This window comes from Octopus bimaculoides, chromosome 1 (genome assembly GCF_001194135.2).
Source record: "Octopus bimaculoides isolate UCB-OBI-ISO-001 chromosome 1, ASM119413v2, whole genome shotgun sequence".
NCBI lineage: Eukaryota > Metazoa > Mollusca > Cephalopoda > Octopoda > Octopodidae > Octopus > Octopus bimaculoides.
Window position 1 is genome coordinate 99,583,358 of NC_068981.1, and position 17,353 is coordinate 99,600,710.

At 34.8% G+C, this 17,353-nt stretch overlaps 1 protein-coding gene and 1 non-coding gene across 4 annotated transcripts in view; one reads left to right on the plus strand and one right to left on the minus strand.

Moving 5' to 3' along the window:
• Nucleotides 1-1,361: 1,361 nt before the first annotated feature.
• The window catches only part of LOC106872261 (cyclic nucleotide-gated cation channel beta-3), a 527,825-nt gene continuing 511,833 nt past the window's right edge, over nt 1,362-17,353 (minus strand). For all 3 annotated transcript variants that reach the window (XM_052968620.1, XM_014919185.2, XM_052968625.1), the window contains 8 exons: nt 15,797-15,894; nt 13,537-13,620; nt 10,969-11,087; nt 9,138-9,281; nt 7,227-7,338; nt 6,232-6,402; nt 5,171-5,339; nt 1,362-3,662 (listed from right to left, as the gene is read on the minus strand). In XM_052968620.1, coding sequence (XP_052824580.1) covers nt 3,082-3,662; nt 5,171-5,339; nt 6,232-6,402; nt 7,227-7,338; nt 9,138-9,281; nt 10,969-11,087; nt 13,537-13,620; nt 15,797-15,894 — 1,478 coding nt within the window. In that variant the 3' untranslated portion in view covers nt 1,362-3,081. The remainder of the gene's footprint in view (nt 3,663-5,170; nt 5,340-6,231; nt 6,403-7,226; nt 7,339-9,137; nt 9,282-10,968; nt 11,088-13,536; nt 13,621-15,796; nt 15,895-17,353) is intronic.
• On the plus strand, nt 16,123-16,241 carry LOC128250059 (5S ribosomal RNA). The gene has a single exon (XR_008266173.1). It is a non-coding gene; the product is annotated as a 5S ribosomal RNA (ribosomal RNA).

A 17,353-nucleotide genomic window follows, 5' to 3' on the forward strand; every position in this document is an offset into this window, starting at 1 on the left:
GCAGTACAACCGGTTACATGGTTGGATGACTAAACCAGCAACCCTACCAAGCCTGTGGCTTTTGTTGGAAATCCTACAGGGTGTAAACCAAGACCTTGTCAAAGGGCAGATGAACTCTATTGAGTCAACAACCATCCAATAGCTGAGAGTTAGAGATCCCTAGTTTTGTCTAGATATGTTTCTAGGAGAAAGAAAACTGATGTAACACCTGCACCTAGTCATGTAGATTAGTTCCCTATTTTGAGCAAATGCATATGTTATTGAGAAAGTGCTATTGGCCTTGAGCAAGGCCTTTCCTCACTTTAAAAAGCATCAGGCACAAGGGTTGTTTGATTTTTTAATATCTTTATTATGTGTTGCATACTATGACTGGCCACTGCTGAGAAAGGCAAAACAATCAATGAAGATTTCCATGATGGAATTGAAGGCATGTGTCAGTGTGGATGGTAAGCTCTCTGAGTACCTACTCTAAGAGGTGCCAAATGTTGTCCCATTTGCACAGGGAAATGTGGATCCCTGGTAGGACGGCACACATCTGTGCAGCTTGTGCTTGGGAGAGCAGTCAAGTAGTGTCATTGCTCAAAATCAGGCTGTACCCATCATGCTTTCATATAACCCTCTACAACAAGAAACCTGTTTTGCTCTGGTCCCTTCTCTCATACTTTAATACCTTATGTCCCAGCATGAAAAATGCACCCAGTACTCACTGTAAAGTTGTTGGTGATAAGTCATCCAACTGTAGGAACTTGGCCAAGTTCCTACAGTTCCAACACACAACAGCATGGAACATGGATATTATGATTATGACGACATATATATATATATACATATCTATATAAATTATCAAAGTCGTTAGTCGCAATTTAAAACCAAAAGGCACAAATACAAACCATCACTAAAGGTGCAAGTCAGCACTAGCAATGCTAGAAATAAGAGTCAAGACAACTCTTAGCCATGAGCTGAGCATTTTCTGTTCAAAACACGCTATCTATTGACTGACAAAGGAGACAACTTCCCTACAGTAAGCGAGGGCACCAGATCATCTGTGATTTCGGATCAAATTAATCTTCATTGGTGATGCTACTCCATTGACTATGGTTAAGCTAACTCGACTTGTCAGTTTATAGAAAATACCATACAAATCAGTGGCTGATTCAGTAAAATGGTAAAGTACCATTTTAGTCACTGATGAGGATTAATTTGATCTGAAAGCACTGGTGATCTGGTGCTCTCACTTGCAGTAGGGAGGCTGTTTCCCTTGTTAGCCAATGGATAGTGCTCTTTGAACAGAAAATGCTCTGTTCATGGCTAAGAGTTGTCTTGACTCTTATTTCTAGCAATGCTGGTGCTGACTTGCACCCTTAGTCACTTTTAGAGACAGTGTGTGTGTGTGTGTATGTGTATATATATATATATAGAGAGAGAGACACACACACACATCTATATTGAAAATATATATACAACTAATGTATATGTGTGTGTCAGTGTGTTTGCATTATGAAAATATAGAAACTTCAAGAAAATATGTAATTAATCATTTTAATGGTGAATCTTGATGTTGACACATCTATAAATAATACTTTGTAATGTACTGGGTTATCCTCATGGATGGGGGAAAAGACTGAACAGAAATTTGGTATATTTTTTTCCACTTAAGGGTTTTTGTAACCCAGTATATTACAGGCTAATATTCATAGCCGAATCCAAATCTAGATACACCATTGTCTTGACACTGCATGATAGTTGTAAATGAGTGACACTGTTATACAAGCAGTGTCATTCATTTCGAACATTCTGTGGAAACATGTCTGATTATGGGGGAAATATCACCTTGCTTGAAAACAGGTGAGAGATGATAACAGGAAGGGCATCTAGCCATAGAAAATCTATCTCAATAAACTCTATTCTACCCATGCAAGCACAGAAAAGTGGATGTTAAAGCAATGATAATATTTATATAATTGACATCGGTATTATATGTCTGTGTTCCATACCAGCATGTGTTGGATGATTTGATAGGGCTAGTGAGACACAGAACCATGTCATGCATACCCTTCCTGACAGGTGCATTTTTTGTGGCACCAACATTATTGAGGCCACCATATATGTGTGTGTGTGTAAAATTGCAGTGAATCTTTTGTTCTCATACATTTCATACAATACTATATCTTAAATATTTTTTCTCACTCTTTTAATCAATATTAGAACATTTTCTTAAGAAAATCTTATAATTCTACTAATATAATATGTATTCAAATTTTGTTTTACATTTTATACTCAATATGAAATGACATGGTTGTTTGAAAGCAAGTCTTAAAGTATCATCAAAGTAAAACATCTAAATATATGTATAATAACCAAATGAATATAGAATTTTATACATGTAATTATATAGATATAATACTTAATAATTTTAGCTATAATATCAGTGAAATATAACAACAAACATGGTGAAATTTTATCTTATATCTCTAATATAGATATTAATACCTAGACGAGATACTGAATAACATAAATTTCTTCTGATTAAGCATAAGGGGAAATTTGAGTCGATCAAGGTATAACATTGATATTTCACCAATCATAGTTTATACAGCAAGACAAAAGTCATCTAATCTGACATCTTCCATGTCCTACAACTTGCCACTTTTGAAATATTACATAATTCTGAATTCCTTGTGATTAGGTACAAGAATCAGATTTACTGTAAAGGCAAACTGGCCTTTTGTGATACAGCCAGAGGAATAACCAATGAAAATGAAATGAATTATCTTCAACTGGCTATCAAAGATATGTAGCCTCCATGAAGCTTATTTCTTGTTTTCCTTCATTCTTGCTTGCTACTGTTTAATACTAAATTATATTTTATGATAATGGATAATAACAGTTGTTATGAGTTTTCTGTTATTAGAGATAGTTAAAAAAAAGATTATAAAGTACTGAATATTAAAGATTATCAAATGATTTAGGCTGAGAATTAAAAAAAAAACCTTGTGGTGACTAGGGATGACCAGTGCAGAATGCAGACTGAGAATCTTACAAGCGATTTAGTGTTTGCCTCAAAAAAGTTAATAAAAAAATTCAACAAGTTGTTTCTTGACTACTTTCTGACTGTTTCGGTGAAGGCGTTGAGTCTTTGTTGTGATAAATTTGTGTAAGGAGATCTGGTGTTTGATTGTTATTCTCATAAATCAATGTCTCCTGACTAGATGGATTAACTAAATGTAGTTTTGTGGACAATTCTTCATCTTTGTAAAGCTGGTTACAGCTGATGCTTTTTTGTACAGGGCTACTTATACATTCCTGCTGGTGAACTTCAACTGCACATGTTACTCGGTTTTCAACTGGAATGCTTATGTCTTTCACTGGGACAATATTAGATATTTTTGAACATGTTTTCAAAGCATTAGGGATACTATCATTACTCATTGAATGTATAGAAATTTTCCGTTTTCTTGGTTCTGTATTCAATAAATGACTCATAACATTGATGGAATTGTGTGACCAAGATTTTACTAAGTTCGGTGCAGGCCAGAAATCGTGCAGATTATCTGGAACAGCTTGAATTTCAACTTCAGGCAAGTTGTTGTTGTTATTGTTGTTAGATGTAAAACCAAGTCCCTGGGAACTCACATGAGAACACAGATTGCTTGTTGACTGGTCTGCAAGAAAAGAAAGAGAAATAAATATGCAAAAATAAAATCAAGATATGTTGGAGGTACAATAAAACCAACATGCAACTAAATCCTATGAAGTTAATATGAAGGTTAGGCCTCACAATCTTTGACAATTTGCCATGGTCTCATATCACACTGCCAAACTTGTGCCCCAAAGACAAGACTTCCTCTTCATGTGGAAAAACTATCCAGCTCTGAATAGTTACTAACCCTCAATTAACAATAAAGTGTAAGCAACATTGAAACATTATTCAGATATCTGGCTCAGTACTATTCCTACACACACAAACATTCTAGCTGACACCTGAAAGAAACTCATTTAAATGATTGGCAAATCCTTACACATCAACTTGCTCCAGTTACACATCCACATACGTGATGTTTTTTCTTTCCCCCTTTTTGCAAAAACCATTACTACTGTTTCTGTTTCTTTGAAGAAGCAAACATACATACCATCTCCACTGTCAGTTTCTTGATTCATTCTTCAACTGTCCTCTTGTCATTCCAGCTTTGTTTCATCAAACCAGACACTAATCTGGACATTTTTCCTAATCATACCTTCCCAGAGATGCAATCCTTTTCTTTCACTACCAATAATTTTTGTACTGTCCTCAATCTCAGAAATTTAAACAGAATATGCCTGATGACCTTTGATGGTACTTCAAGACCAATATAATTAATGTTGTTGCTGTTCAACCCCAGGTCTGATCTGACTGAGCAAATCTATGATCTAAAGCATTCTAGCCATGATCAACTTGGTTTTTTTAAGTATATGTTGGACTATATTATTTAATGTTTATAAAGACAGTAGGATGTGACATGAAGGAGATTTAGCTGTTATTTCTGTTAGTTGTAGAATATCACATTGAACTGTTTAGCAAAAAAGAATGCTGCTTATATTACTGAAAGGTTTGGTTCTGGCTTCATGTAGGTAAAGTGACGAGAGAAATTGCCTTCTGGTTAGAATGATGTTATATTGCACATCACCTGGTCCCTATTCTCAATGGCTAGATGAATTAGGGTTTTTAAAATTAAATATAATTTCCAAAATCACATTACAATGCCTGCAGTGGACATAAACTCAAGAAGTATGAACAGACAGCTCAATACCCTGTCCACTCAGCTACAACAGGAATTTCCCAGCAAGTTGAGTTCATGAGTCGGTTTTGATCCATAGTCAAACCATTACTTTCGAGATTCCAAAATCTTGGAATAAAGATTAAATGTCAAAACTTCACATTTTCCTTTCCTGAAACTCCTTTGCACATGTATTTGATTGTGGTCAAGATTTGGCTCTCATTTGGCTAATTTATTCATTAAAACTGTATAAAGATGAAAATCATCTCTGATACTATAACAAAGTGACCTTATAATGGCAAAGTATATCTGAGGAATATTCTTTATTTAGTGAAAAGCACTGCTTGAAGTATACACTTTCACTCTCCTCACACCAACAAAATATACTTTCATATACTTCCAGACTGAATACTTACTAGTACTTTGGCTGGTTTCAACATTAACCAGAAATACATTAGAGTTGTTGTCAGACGAGGGACTGGAAACATCATCTGCCAAATCTAGAAGATCTTCTTCAAAAACATCATCATCACCAAACAAACTGTCTTCAACACAATAATCATCAGCAATATCTGAAAGAGACAGCTATGGAGAAGAAGGGAAAGAATAAAACAAATCAGAGAGTGGAAGATAAATAATCACCACCACTGCCTCTGCCAATAGCAGCAGTGGCAACAGCAATCTTCCATGTAACTTCTGTTTGAATTAACAATTTCTTAAATATGGTAACAATATGGAATAAAAAAATGGAATAATGTCTCTTACAGAGGGACATAATACAGTAAATATAGACTAAACTAAAGACTAGGGAGTTATTGGTCTGATACCTTATTTAGCAATTTCACTTCTTGGGTGTAATTTTGTAATGGGAAAAGATTATAAAATAAAAAATATTATCCCAAAGTCTATACATTTTGAAAGATCTGACTGACTGGATCAGTTAAATTAATTTTGATGGGGGTTTGTTTCTTCACACCTTTTTGATTTTTTTTAGACCAGATCTTTTTGACTAAACTGGACCTGTATGTCTTGAATATAGTAGATATTCTTTTTTTTTATGTTTTAGTCTGATAAAAAGGGTTGCATGTATAACCTTTTTAAGTTTGTTTAGAGTAAGGTGGGTGAGAGGGATAATTTGGTCAGATTATTGTAGGTGATGTTCAGATTCAATATTTGGAGGCCAATGGCTGGAGGGAAAATGTGACAGCTGAGAAGTTTCAGAAGGATATAGTTATAGGAAAGACAGATTCAATAAAATCAGAATATCATCTATTGATAGCAAACTAAGAATGATCCAATGTAAACTGTTCAGAGGTATTCAGTCAGAGCTAATGCTATTCAACCAAACTGTATAATTCTGATCATTTATTTAGAGACATTAAAAGGTTCTTGAGAAAAATAATCTTGCAAGCAGACATATATCAATGAATCAGCATCAACAACTTGTATGAAATATTGGTAATTATATTTCACTCACACTTCCTGATGACAAAGAGTTGACTTGATTATCACTTAATGTCCGGTCTGTTGATGAAGACAGATCAATATGAGGGTCTCGTTGTAAACTGTTGTTGCTATTGGATAATCTTGGAAGATTAGCCTGGTTAGACTCAATTTTTTGCATCAGTTCAGATTCAGGATTCATAACCTGAAAAATATACAAACAATGTTCTTAACTATTCAGATTCACAAAATCCTTAACAAAATTCAAACAACTGTTGTTTAAGTGCAGGTAGAGCAAACATGAAACTATTGCAGGTAAAGTCATTAAGAAATTTATCACAGAAGTCTCTATAAAGCTGTGATAATATCCACCTAGTTTTAAAGTTTTGGAAGATTTCTTAATGTCCAGTTATCTGATGACTGCTCACTCAAAAAATTGTAATGATGTGGTAAATTTTTAATTTCCAAATTGCAAATTGATAATAAAAACTCTAAAATATTTTGTAGTATTTTAACTTTTGTATGAACAATACTATAAACTGTCTGACATAAACTATTACTATACAAAAAGCATAATAAATAATTAGCTACACACATGCACATACATGTTTATATCCCTCTTAGTGACTATATGTGGAAATGTGAAATTACATTTAAATCTACACACATTTATACAAAGTAAATAAGAAATAGCTAGTGTGTAAAATCAGTCATCAATGAAAATTGAGAAAGTTTAATTCTTTTGTTATTGTATTTCTGCCTATTAACTTTGAAATTAAGAATTTTGAGTGACATAGTGAATATTTTCATTGTTATTGAGCTGGTATATGGAACATGATTTAAAAGATACCTATATGAAATTATGGTGGAAATTTTAAATTTAAATATGAATGCTTTAAAAATGAGAAGTTTTGTATTATAGAATCTGAGGTGATCAGAGTTGGGTTAGTATGAAAAAGGTTAAATCTGAAAAATGAAATAAAAATTAAAATTTATAAGACTATAAAAGGCAGATATGTAAATAGTCACCTTCATTACAGTTTTTAAAAATTTTGGTGTTTCTTTCGGACTTTTGATGATAGCTTCACATTCCTGTTTAGCCTCTTGTCTGGCTAAACGGGCATTTTCTTTAAGAAGCTTCCTACAAAAACAAAACAAAAGGAAACAACAAAAACAAAATCCAGAAAATAACAATGAAGAAGTTTAAGTGAATCTGTTTTAGACATAAATCTACATGAGAAACCTACTCATCTAATATTACTAGCATTATACCAGTGATATTAGATGACTAGTGGTGTAGCCTGCATTATGTCATGTCTTTAGCCATTTAACTCACAACAGCTCAGTCCACCCAGCTTTGAATAGGTACCACTGAGTGAATGGTTCACATGTTTAAGAAGAAACTGTACCCTGTTGGCTTGCAATGTTGAGTTTAACTCCTCTGATAAGTGCAAGTAGAATTCTATTGGTTATCATAGGTAAGCCAGTGAAAGATACTTTTGATCATGCTATGTAAAATAATTGGCTAATTTATCTGACAACAGATAATTTAAATGAACATTAATAGATGCAGCCGGTACCCTTGAGCCAGCAGCTGAATATGAAAGAGTAGGGAGTTGAAAAACATTAAGCCTCAAAGATAATACAAGATCAAGAATTTTTGAGGGATGATATTTAAAAAGCTTGTCCAATTGATTATAGCAAAGTAAAACAGCATGATTATGATAATGATAATGACAATAATTTCTAACATAATGACAAAGTTAGAAATTATGATGACAATAAGGAAAATTTAAATGTTCATCATGGCATTATGATGTCTGTCTTATTAGTATTGTTACCAAATTTACAACTTTTGGCATAGCTTCTTCCTTTCTTCATCTAACCAAAAAATTTGATGTTTCGAGAGGAGAAAATATGAAGCTTTTTGTTTCTATCAATTAATCAGAAGAGATTCAGAGATCAGGGTTTTTGTAGGAATTCTTGAACTGGTGAGATTGTTCTAACTTCTGTTGGTTGATATGTATAGGATAGTATGGATGGAAGAGAATTTCAGTGGTCTGCTTGTCTGGGAAGGGTGATTAGGGTAAATGAGAAAACTGAATTAGAGTTATATACAGTAAGGATGACAAGTGACACACACCAGGAAACCATAATAATATAATACAAATGAAACTGTATTGTAATTGGACTGTAAATCTGGATTGGTGAAAACCAGTTTTACTGATTGGTACATGCCTATAATATTAATGGTAGCAACTCTCATTTCTCCAGTGGTCTATGAGGGGCTCTCATTCCAACACTTTAATGTAAGAAAAATTTTTTGAGCTTCACAATTCTGTTTCAGTTATGATATTGAATATACTTTGCATAGCTAGGTGGTCTGTGCCACAGAATGTTAAGTGTCTCTGCTAAGGACACATGCAGTCTGGTAGATATATCTGAACCTCAGGACCATCTGCATGTTTTGGTTTCCACTCTTGGAATGAAAGTGTGTTTCTGTTTTCTATGAATGATATAATTTTGATCAAACACTGTTGTTTTATACTTATTTTCCATGCTAACATGGGAAAGAAACTGATCACAAATTTACATAGTTTCAGAGCATATAAATGGATAGCCTTTTCTCTGATAACTATATCACTGTAAAGATGTAAGAAAAGTATATATTGTAAAACAGACAGTCTATGGAAGCAAAATGTACCTTGACTAGAAAATAACCCCAAAATTCAATTATAACAGTTTGCTTTTAGCATTAAGTCTTTCAGGAAGACCTGGTGGTCTTATTTGGATTAGTTCAAACCAGAAAAACACTGTGTGAAGACAACACTCCACTCATATTTGTTTGAACGCTAGCTTGTAATATCTAAAAGTGAATTACTTTAACAACAATGGGTTCACACTACCTCTACATTTTCCAATAGAATCTGGTTTTCTTACTTGGCCCGTTTCTTCAACAGCTTCTGTGCTTCTGGGTAATCATTCATTGTTTCATTGAAATCAGCTTTTGATAGAATGAACAGATTAACATAGCCTTTGCACCGGACATCAGCTGTTCTGCGACTGCCTGATATCGCCAACAAGCTAGAACAAAATATAAAATAGAGAATAATTTTGGATGTCGGCAAAAGTGCATAAAAATTAGATGACAGGTGGCAAGAGTTAAGGGAAAAATTAAGGTAGGTTTGGGAGGAATAAACAGGTCTTGTAGTGACGTCATCTTCAGAGTCTTCAGTATGCATGCGCCTTCTGAAAGGCCTGCGGAAGTTCCCTCATGCGCATGCACTGGAAACTGGCGGGAAAAGTTCTCTCGCATTCCCTGCTTGTGTCTCTGACTCAAGACACAACCACTGAACATTGCAGATGTGTTTTCACTAGCAGTTCGCCTACGCTCCTGTCCCAGATGCATGGAATTGACCAGCTCTGTTTGCAACTGGAGGAAGATTTCAAATTTGTGTGTTTTGCACTGAAAGGGTGCTACACAATTTCCTTACATTAATATTTTGATAAAACAATAATATCAGGACAAGAAAGCATCTGAACAATATAATGCTCTTTATTATGGGTGTCTACAAAATATGTTTCAGTCCAGACATTCAGCAATAACAAATATTCAATACTCTCAGTTTTGGTAAATAAATAAATGTACGTTCAGACAGATAACAACCACGAACATATAACACTCTAGTTCGGGTATATAAAAATATGTACATTCTAACTCTCAGTAACCACGGTTGGATAAACAGCAAATCTGGAGTTAATCTCTCTTTTGGTTAATACATAACTTGGAGAAACTGTTTTGGTTATTAAAACAGCAAAGCTGGAGTTAATTCAACATTGTGATACAATATCACAGAAAACTCCAGTTGCAAACAGAGCTGACCAATCCCATGTGTCTGGGACAGGAGCGTAGGTGAACTGCAAGTGAAAACATGTTTGCAATGTTCAGCAGCTGCGTCTCGAGTCAGAGACGCAAGCAGGGAACGCGAGAGAACTTTCCCCACCAGTTTCCAGCACATGCGCATGAGGGAACTTCCGCAGGCCTTCCAGAAGATTCCAGCCCTGCGCATGCGTACTGGAGACTCTCAAGATGACGTCACTACAAACTATTCATGGCTTTCTTATTGTATAGTGTTAAGCGGTGTCAGTGCTGTAGAGTGGCAAACCAAGTCAGTGTTTGCAAGTTCAGTTCCTGGTAAAGACATGTTATTTCACTTCGTTTACTTCTCATCCCTGTGTTAACCACTAAGTAAATAACCCAGAGAGATCTCATGCTGATTTGTCTATGACATAGTAGAAGATGAAGTATTTGATGGCAATTACAACCTATTAAAGATTATAGGATGTCTAAATATTAACTATAGGTCATCGTTGATTGAGTCATTACTCTTATGAGTCAATCAACCATGACTTATACTTAATATTGGCTGGCTGACTAAAAGAAATTATCATATTCTGTCATCAGAGACACCAAACCTCAATTGTCTATTCTATGACCCCAATCTAAGTGATTGCCATGTCACCAGTTGCAGGAGTGTAATAATATTTCTGTGAAACACTCTATTCTTATTTTTGTTGTGGATGGTGATAATAGTGGTAGAACAACAAGACAATTTTTTCTACTATAAGCACAAGGAGTGAAATTTTAGGGGAATGGGTAGTTGATAATATCAACTTTGTGCTCAACTGGCACTTATTTTATCAAACCTACAAAAATGAAAGGCAAAGTCAACCCATTTACATTTGAACTCAGAACATAGAGATTTTTTACCTTATTTCTCCAAAAACACTGCCTTCATGAAGTGTTGCCAAAACTGTGTTGTTATCTGAACCTCCAACTACTTCCACCTGCCCATTGTTTACTATGTACATCTCTTTACCAACTTCTCCCTAGGAAGAATAGGCAAAATAAGTCACTATTAAAATATATACATGAAAACACCAAACAAAATTTTAAAAAGCATTATAACTTAATGGTAAATACAAGGACTTGTTGTGAAGCCATTCATTGAAACAGATTCTGCTGTATTTCACGAGGGTCATTATACCAATAATAAACACACACTGGTTCTATTTCACTTCTTTATTATTTGTCAATTGGTAAACTATTTAACAAATTAACTAATTGATTGTTTGACTAATCAATTACTAAGTTATGCTTATGAAAGCCTTTCTGTTACCATATGTGACCTCTTCAAAGATATGCTCCCTCTAAAGGTTGTGAATAGCAATGAAAAGACTGACAAATATAACTGATTGATTAATTAACTGACTGATTAATCAAAAGATCAATTAGTTGGTTAAATAGTTAACGAATTGACAAATGATAAAGAAGTGAATCTGAATCAGTGCATGTTGATTATTGATAAAATGACCCTCCTGAGATATAACAAAAATATTTTAGAAAATATACTTCTTGTACAATAATAATTTCAGAGGAACAATAAATAGCATGGCTGTAAGGTTAATGTGCTAGACTACTAAACAAACATGGTGATATGAGTTGAAAACTTGCTCTAGCCATTTAGTTGTGTCACTGAGCAAGCTTCTACCTTAAGATGTAATGCCATAAATATTTGTTGAGGGAGGTATAGTTGACTAGTATTTATTTTGCTGATGTTGAATGAAGAAAAGCGAAAATCAACATCTTCAGGATTCAAACTCAGAAGGTAAAGGATGTAAGTAAATAACCACATGATATTTGCCATGATGATCTACTGATTCTGCAAGTATTGCAAATATGATGAGAAATCTTTAAAAAACATGACTGCAAAAGATTCATCAAATATTTTGTACAGCTACTGGTGAAAGTACAGGGTGGTCTGAAAGTCTTGTTACCCCCTACATATTGTTTATTATTGTTATTATTATCACTATTTTTTGTTTTAGTACAACCCCACCTCACATGTAATGATTTGGGCTGCCATATCAAGTAAGCATCTGATAGGACCCTATTTCTTTGAGGGCACTGTTAACCAGCAATCTTATTTGGCCATGTTAAGGGAATGGTTTGTTCCACAGCTCCAGAGGTTGACTGTTGACCTGAATGATTGTTGGTTTCAACAAGATGGTGCCCCACTCCACTATGCTATCACTGTCTGGGAATACCTAAATGAAGATTTTCGGGATAGATGGATAGGGCAAGGATCGCAACAACTTCCAGCACCTATTGACTGGCTGCTCAGAAGTCCAGACCTCATGCCTTGCGATAATGCTCTGTAAGGTACTATCAAGGAAAGAATTTCACATGAATGACCCCAGAATACCCATCAGTAGAAGGGTGCTGTTCAGAAAGCCTTTGCAACAATCACCAAAGCACAGCTTCGAAAAATATCACACATGACATGGTGCTGCATCATTTTGTGCCATGAAAATGATGGTGTTCATACAGACCTTGTCGATGTGTGACAGTGTCAATGAAAGTGAATAAACTAAATCCAGTTTGTGCTTTGGATTACTGCATTACTTGTTCTTCTATTGTTCTCATTACTTTTTGGTAGGAGGTAACAAGATTTTCTGACCACCTTGTATATTCACGCACATACACATATTAATATACTTATATATATTCTGGATCAGTTGTCCATAAGTTAGAAAAAAACCACACGCTAAAAGAGAATTTGAGAGGTTATACTTTTATTTTGTCAAGCAGTATATTGCTGGATATGTCACATAACCAGTCTGAAAGTTACCACTGGTTTCATACTTACTATTTCCAAATGCAGTAGCAGGTGTGAAACCAATGGTTAACTTTCTAACTGGATATATGCCATATCCAGGAATATAATACTTGACAAAATAAAAGTATGTGTATACAAGCACACATAAATATATATCAAACTCTCTCTCTCTCTCTCTCTCTCTCTCTCTCTCTCTCTCTATATATATATATATATATATATAATGTTGATATCATATTGTCAAATTTTTAAGAAGATCACTTTGCAATCAAGACATCCTAGATTTGATACCATTGTGTTTTGGGCAAATATTATTATGACTCTAGTCAAATCTAAACTGTGTGAAATTGGGTAGACATAAACTGCACAGAAGCCTGTGTAGTAGGTGGATTGTACCAGTAATTCAAAAGGTACAACCTTGTCACAGACTGTGTCATGCTGACTCTACTTGAGAATCATGTTAAGGATATAAATGTCTAAGCATTGCTCAGCTACTTACATGTTACTTCAGTAGCAAGTTATCCAGTTGATCGAACAACTGAATCTTCATCAATGAATGCAGGAGACACCCCACTATATATTTGTGTATGTGTGTATATATATATATATATGACATATGAACTACTAAAAAGTAAGTAGAAGTTAGAGAATAGACTAACCTTGTGACAAATAAAATCTCCTGGGAGACAAAGTACTGGTCGTAACTTGGCAACTAAATCAAATAACAAGTTCTGATCGCAGTCCTATTAAAGAAAAAAATGGTTTAAAAGTTATTTAATAATGTATACATGAAACAGATTTCGTATTGAGGTAAGTTTACATAACAAATTGTCTCAGGTGGAAGTTATAAATTACATATTTGTTTTTATTTATGTTCCAGAGAGGGTGGGAGGAGCATTCTGTTGGTTAGGATTGATCATTTATCTTTATCTGTATGAGTATGCTTGAGCAAGTTGTTTTTGTGGAAGGCTGGTGGTTGCCTGTGTATGTGAGTAACCCCTCTCTGTGTTGCCAATATTGTCTGAGGGAAAGGTCAGCACTTCAGCACTGAGACAACTTGGTACTAGTGACATCCAAAGGGTTGGAACAAATATTGCAAAGCCTCTCATCTGATGCTTTAACATTTTTACTGATCCACTACTCTGGATTGGTACTTCTACTTACCTCCACAAAAGGATGAAAGGTAAAGTTGACCTTATTGAAATTTGAACTTGGAGAACAAAGAGTCGAAACAAATACTGAGAGGTATTCAATGATCTAACAATTCTGCTGCCACTTTACCACCTGAGAGAAGATAGAGGCTTTGCTTATAACCTATGAAAGCTTTCACAAAGTAAAAAGAGGAGAAGAGAGGGTAGGTAAATTTAGAGCATGTCACCAATACACTGATACACTATTTTTATCAAATAACTCTGCACATTGTTGTCGTCATTTAACGTCCATTTTCTATGCTGGTAGGGTTAGACAGTTTGATAGGATCTGGTGAGCCACAAGGCTCCATTGAGTTACAACGTCATATATTGAAATATTACATACATATATTTAAATATTATCATTTAAATGTGGGTATTTATTTTTTAAAATTTCACCCAAATCTACTTTATCATAATGCTTAGTTGTGTAGAAGTACTTTTGATAATCTGAAGAGGAGGGGTGCTTTTGATAATCTGAAGAAGAGGAGGGGGTGCTTTTGATCTTTCAAAGACTGAAGACTAGCGATAATTAAGTTAGGTTGAAATCTAACAAGATGCAGTTCTGGAAGAAAAGATTGTACTTGTATAAGTATGGATTTGGGAGTAGGGTGACATGGAATGGGTAACAATAAAGGGCAGTAGGAGAACTGACTGAGAGGAGTTGTTTATCCCCAGGTCAAACCTGATCCAGTACATCAATAGTCAAAGGTGCTCAAACTATTCCTAACTCCCTTTTTGCTTTTCAACTATAGTGTATCTAAGATTATATTATCCAAAATATCATTTCATGCTTCTTTAAGTAGTAGGGTCTGATTTAGAGAGATCTGGCTGCACTTTTTAGCAGATTGAGTGACAACATAGAGGTCCCTTTAAACGAAGTTGTTAAAGAGTTGGTAATTCAGATGACTTGAGAGGGTTATACTGTTAATTAAAAAAAAACAAAGTGAAGACTTGCTTTGATGACTGGTCAGTATTGTAGCATGCTTATAGATAAAACCTTGCTAAACAAGTTTATTATTATTATGGTCAGGTTCCAACCTGGGCCACAACAACAAAGTCTACCTGCCACATTTCTCGGTCAAACATCACTATTACTGCCTTGAGGTCTTGGACACATTTCAGACCAGTGTCTACAATTAAGTTGTTGATGTATGATGAGGTTTCCTGCTTCTTACATCACTAAGAAGTGTGTTCCACAAGATTAATTTGGATGCTTCCAGTTCAGGGTGGTGCAAGCAGTGACCAGATAGTTGCAGCCACCATCTTTGCCTGATGTCGCTAACTTTCAGCAGGTCTCCATAAAACAGGTTAACAGTGCAGAGCTGGATACAATCTAGAAGCACATATGTCATGGAGGTCATACTAATTGTTGAGCAATATTTTACTGTGTGTATGTTACAGTCTTGCTTTGCATAGAGTCAACCAAAGTATATTCTTGTTATAGAAACAAAACTTTATGATACAGTCTGGGTTATGTTAAATATCTGGGATCATCTAGAGTGGTCAATGGAGTTTGTAAGATTTAATATTTTTATAGAATATATTGGCTTTTAGTTGAGGACAATTTCATCTTAATGAGAACAGCACAAGAAAAAACTCATTCTTTCATGTTTGAGAAATGAAGCTACAGGCTTTAGGTTTAGGGTTGTAGATTACAAGTGAAACTTCCAATCAATGTTAAAAACAATATAGCTCTTCACAATTTTCAGTTAAAACTGATACAGACCTGAAATATTTTTAACTTGCTTAATGTGCTATAATGTACATGAATTGCTAAGTCTATTCTCATCTTCCGGGGTAAAGTTTCAATCAGAGAATTTTCATCTGAAATATAAAGACACATAAGTCATTATTAAGAATAAATAAATAAATAGATAAAAATATTATTACCAAATTTTAACAGCATTTGATGATATTCATAATGTCAGTACTACATCAAAAGATGAATTTTGATAATCTGGTTGAATTGATATCACATAGATAAAGAGTGGACCCAGCCAAAAAAGGATTTCATTCCTAGATTCAAGGGTAAATATTTTGAAGAAAAAGTTATATTACGGCCATATCACGTTGAAAGCACCGGTTCTCGCCCGATCACCAAAGTTAAGCAACATCGAGCCTAGTTAGTACTTAGATGGGTGACCGCTTGGGAAACCTAGGTGCTGTAAGCATTCTTAGGCGCAGGAGTGGCTGTGTGGTAAGTAACTTGCTTACCAACCACATGGTTCTGGGTTCAGTCTCACTGTGTGGCACCTTGGGCAAGTGTCTTCTACTATAGCCTCGGGCCGACCAAAGCCTTGTGACTGGATTTGGTAGATGGAAACTGAAAGAAGCCCATCGTATATATATATATATATATATATATATATATGTATGTGTGTGTATATGTTTGTGTGTCTGTGTTTGTCCCCCCAACATCGCTTGACAACCGATGCTGGTGTGTTTACGTCCCTGTAACTTAGCGGTTCGGCAAAAGAGACCGATAGAATAAGTACTAGGCTTCCAAAGAATAAGTCCTGGGGTTGATTTGCTCGACTAAAGGTGGTGCTCCAGCATGGCTACAGTCAAATGACTGAAACAAGTAAAAGAGTATAGTTAACCAATTTTATTGTAGTTTATTACTGGTAACTTAGTGATTCTAGAAAGATGAAGGGCAATGCTGAGCTTCATATGGTTTTAGCTTAGGATGCTGAAGAATTAAACTAGAAACTGTAAAATAATTAGGTTAGCTCTCTAAAATCTCAATCATCATCATAACTATAGGCATTATAAAAATTATGATTCTGCTGCTTCAGATTCATGCCTTTCCTAAGTTAACAACTTTGTAAACAATACAGTTTAAACAGTAAAATCAGAATCAAGTGCCAGAGTCAGTTTGCTCAAAACTTCCACAGTAGTTATCAAGAACTATCTAAGTAATCTAGATAACTTTGTAACTGACTGCTGCACAGAACTTTCTCATGATAACAGTCCAAGCGGATATGGTACATGTATACCTTGAGATTAAAATGATACTAAACATTTCATTGTCTCTGTTTCGACAACTAATCCTATATACTTCACTTTACCTTGCTGACAGAAACAGACATGTAAAGTGGAAAAGATATCAGATCTAAAAATATTACTTATGATAGGGCTGCAAGCTGGTAGAATTTTTAGCACATTAGGCAAAATGCTTAGTGGCATTTTGTTCATCTTTACATTCTGAGTCCAAATTCTGCTGAGGTCAACTTTGCCTTTCATCCTTTCGGGGTCAATAAAATAAGTACCAGCTGAATACTGT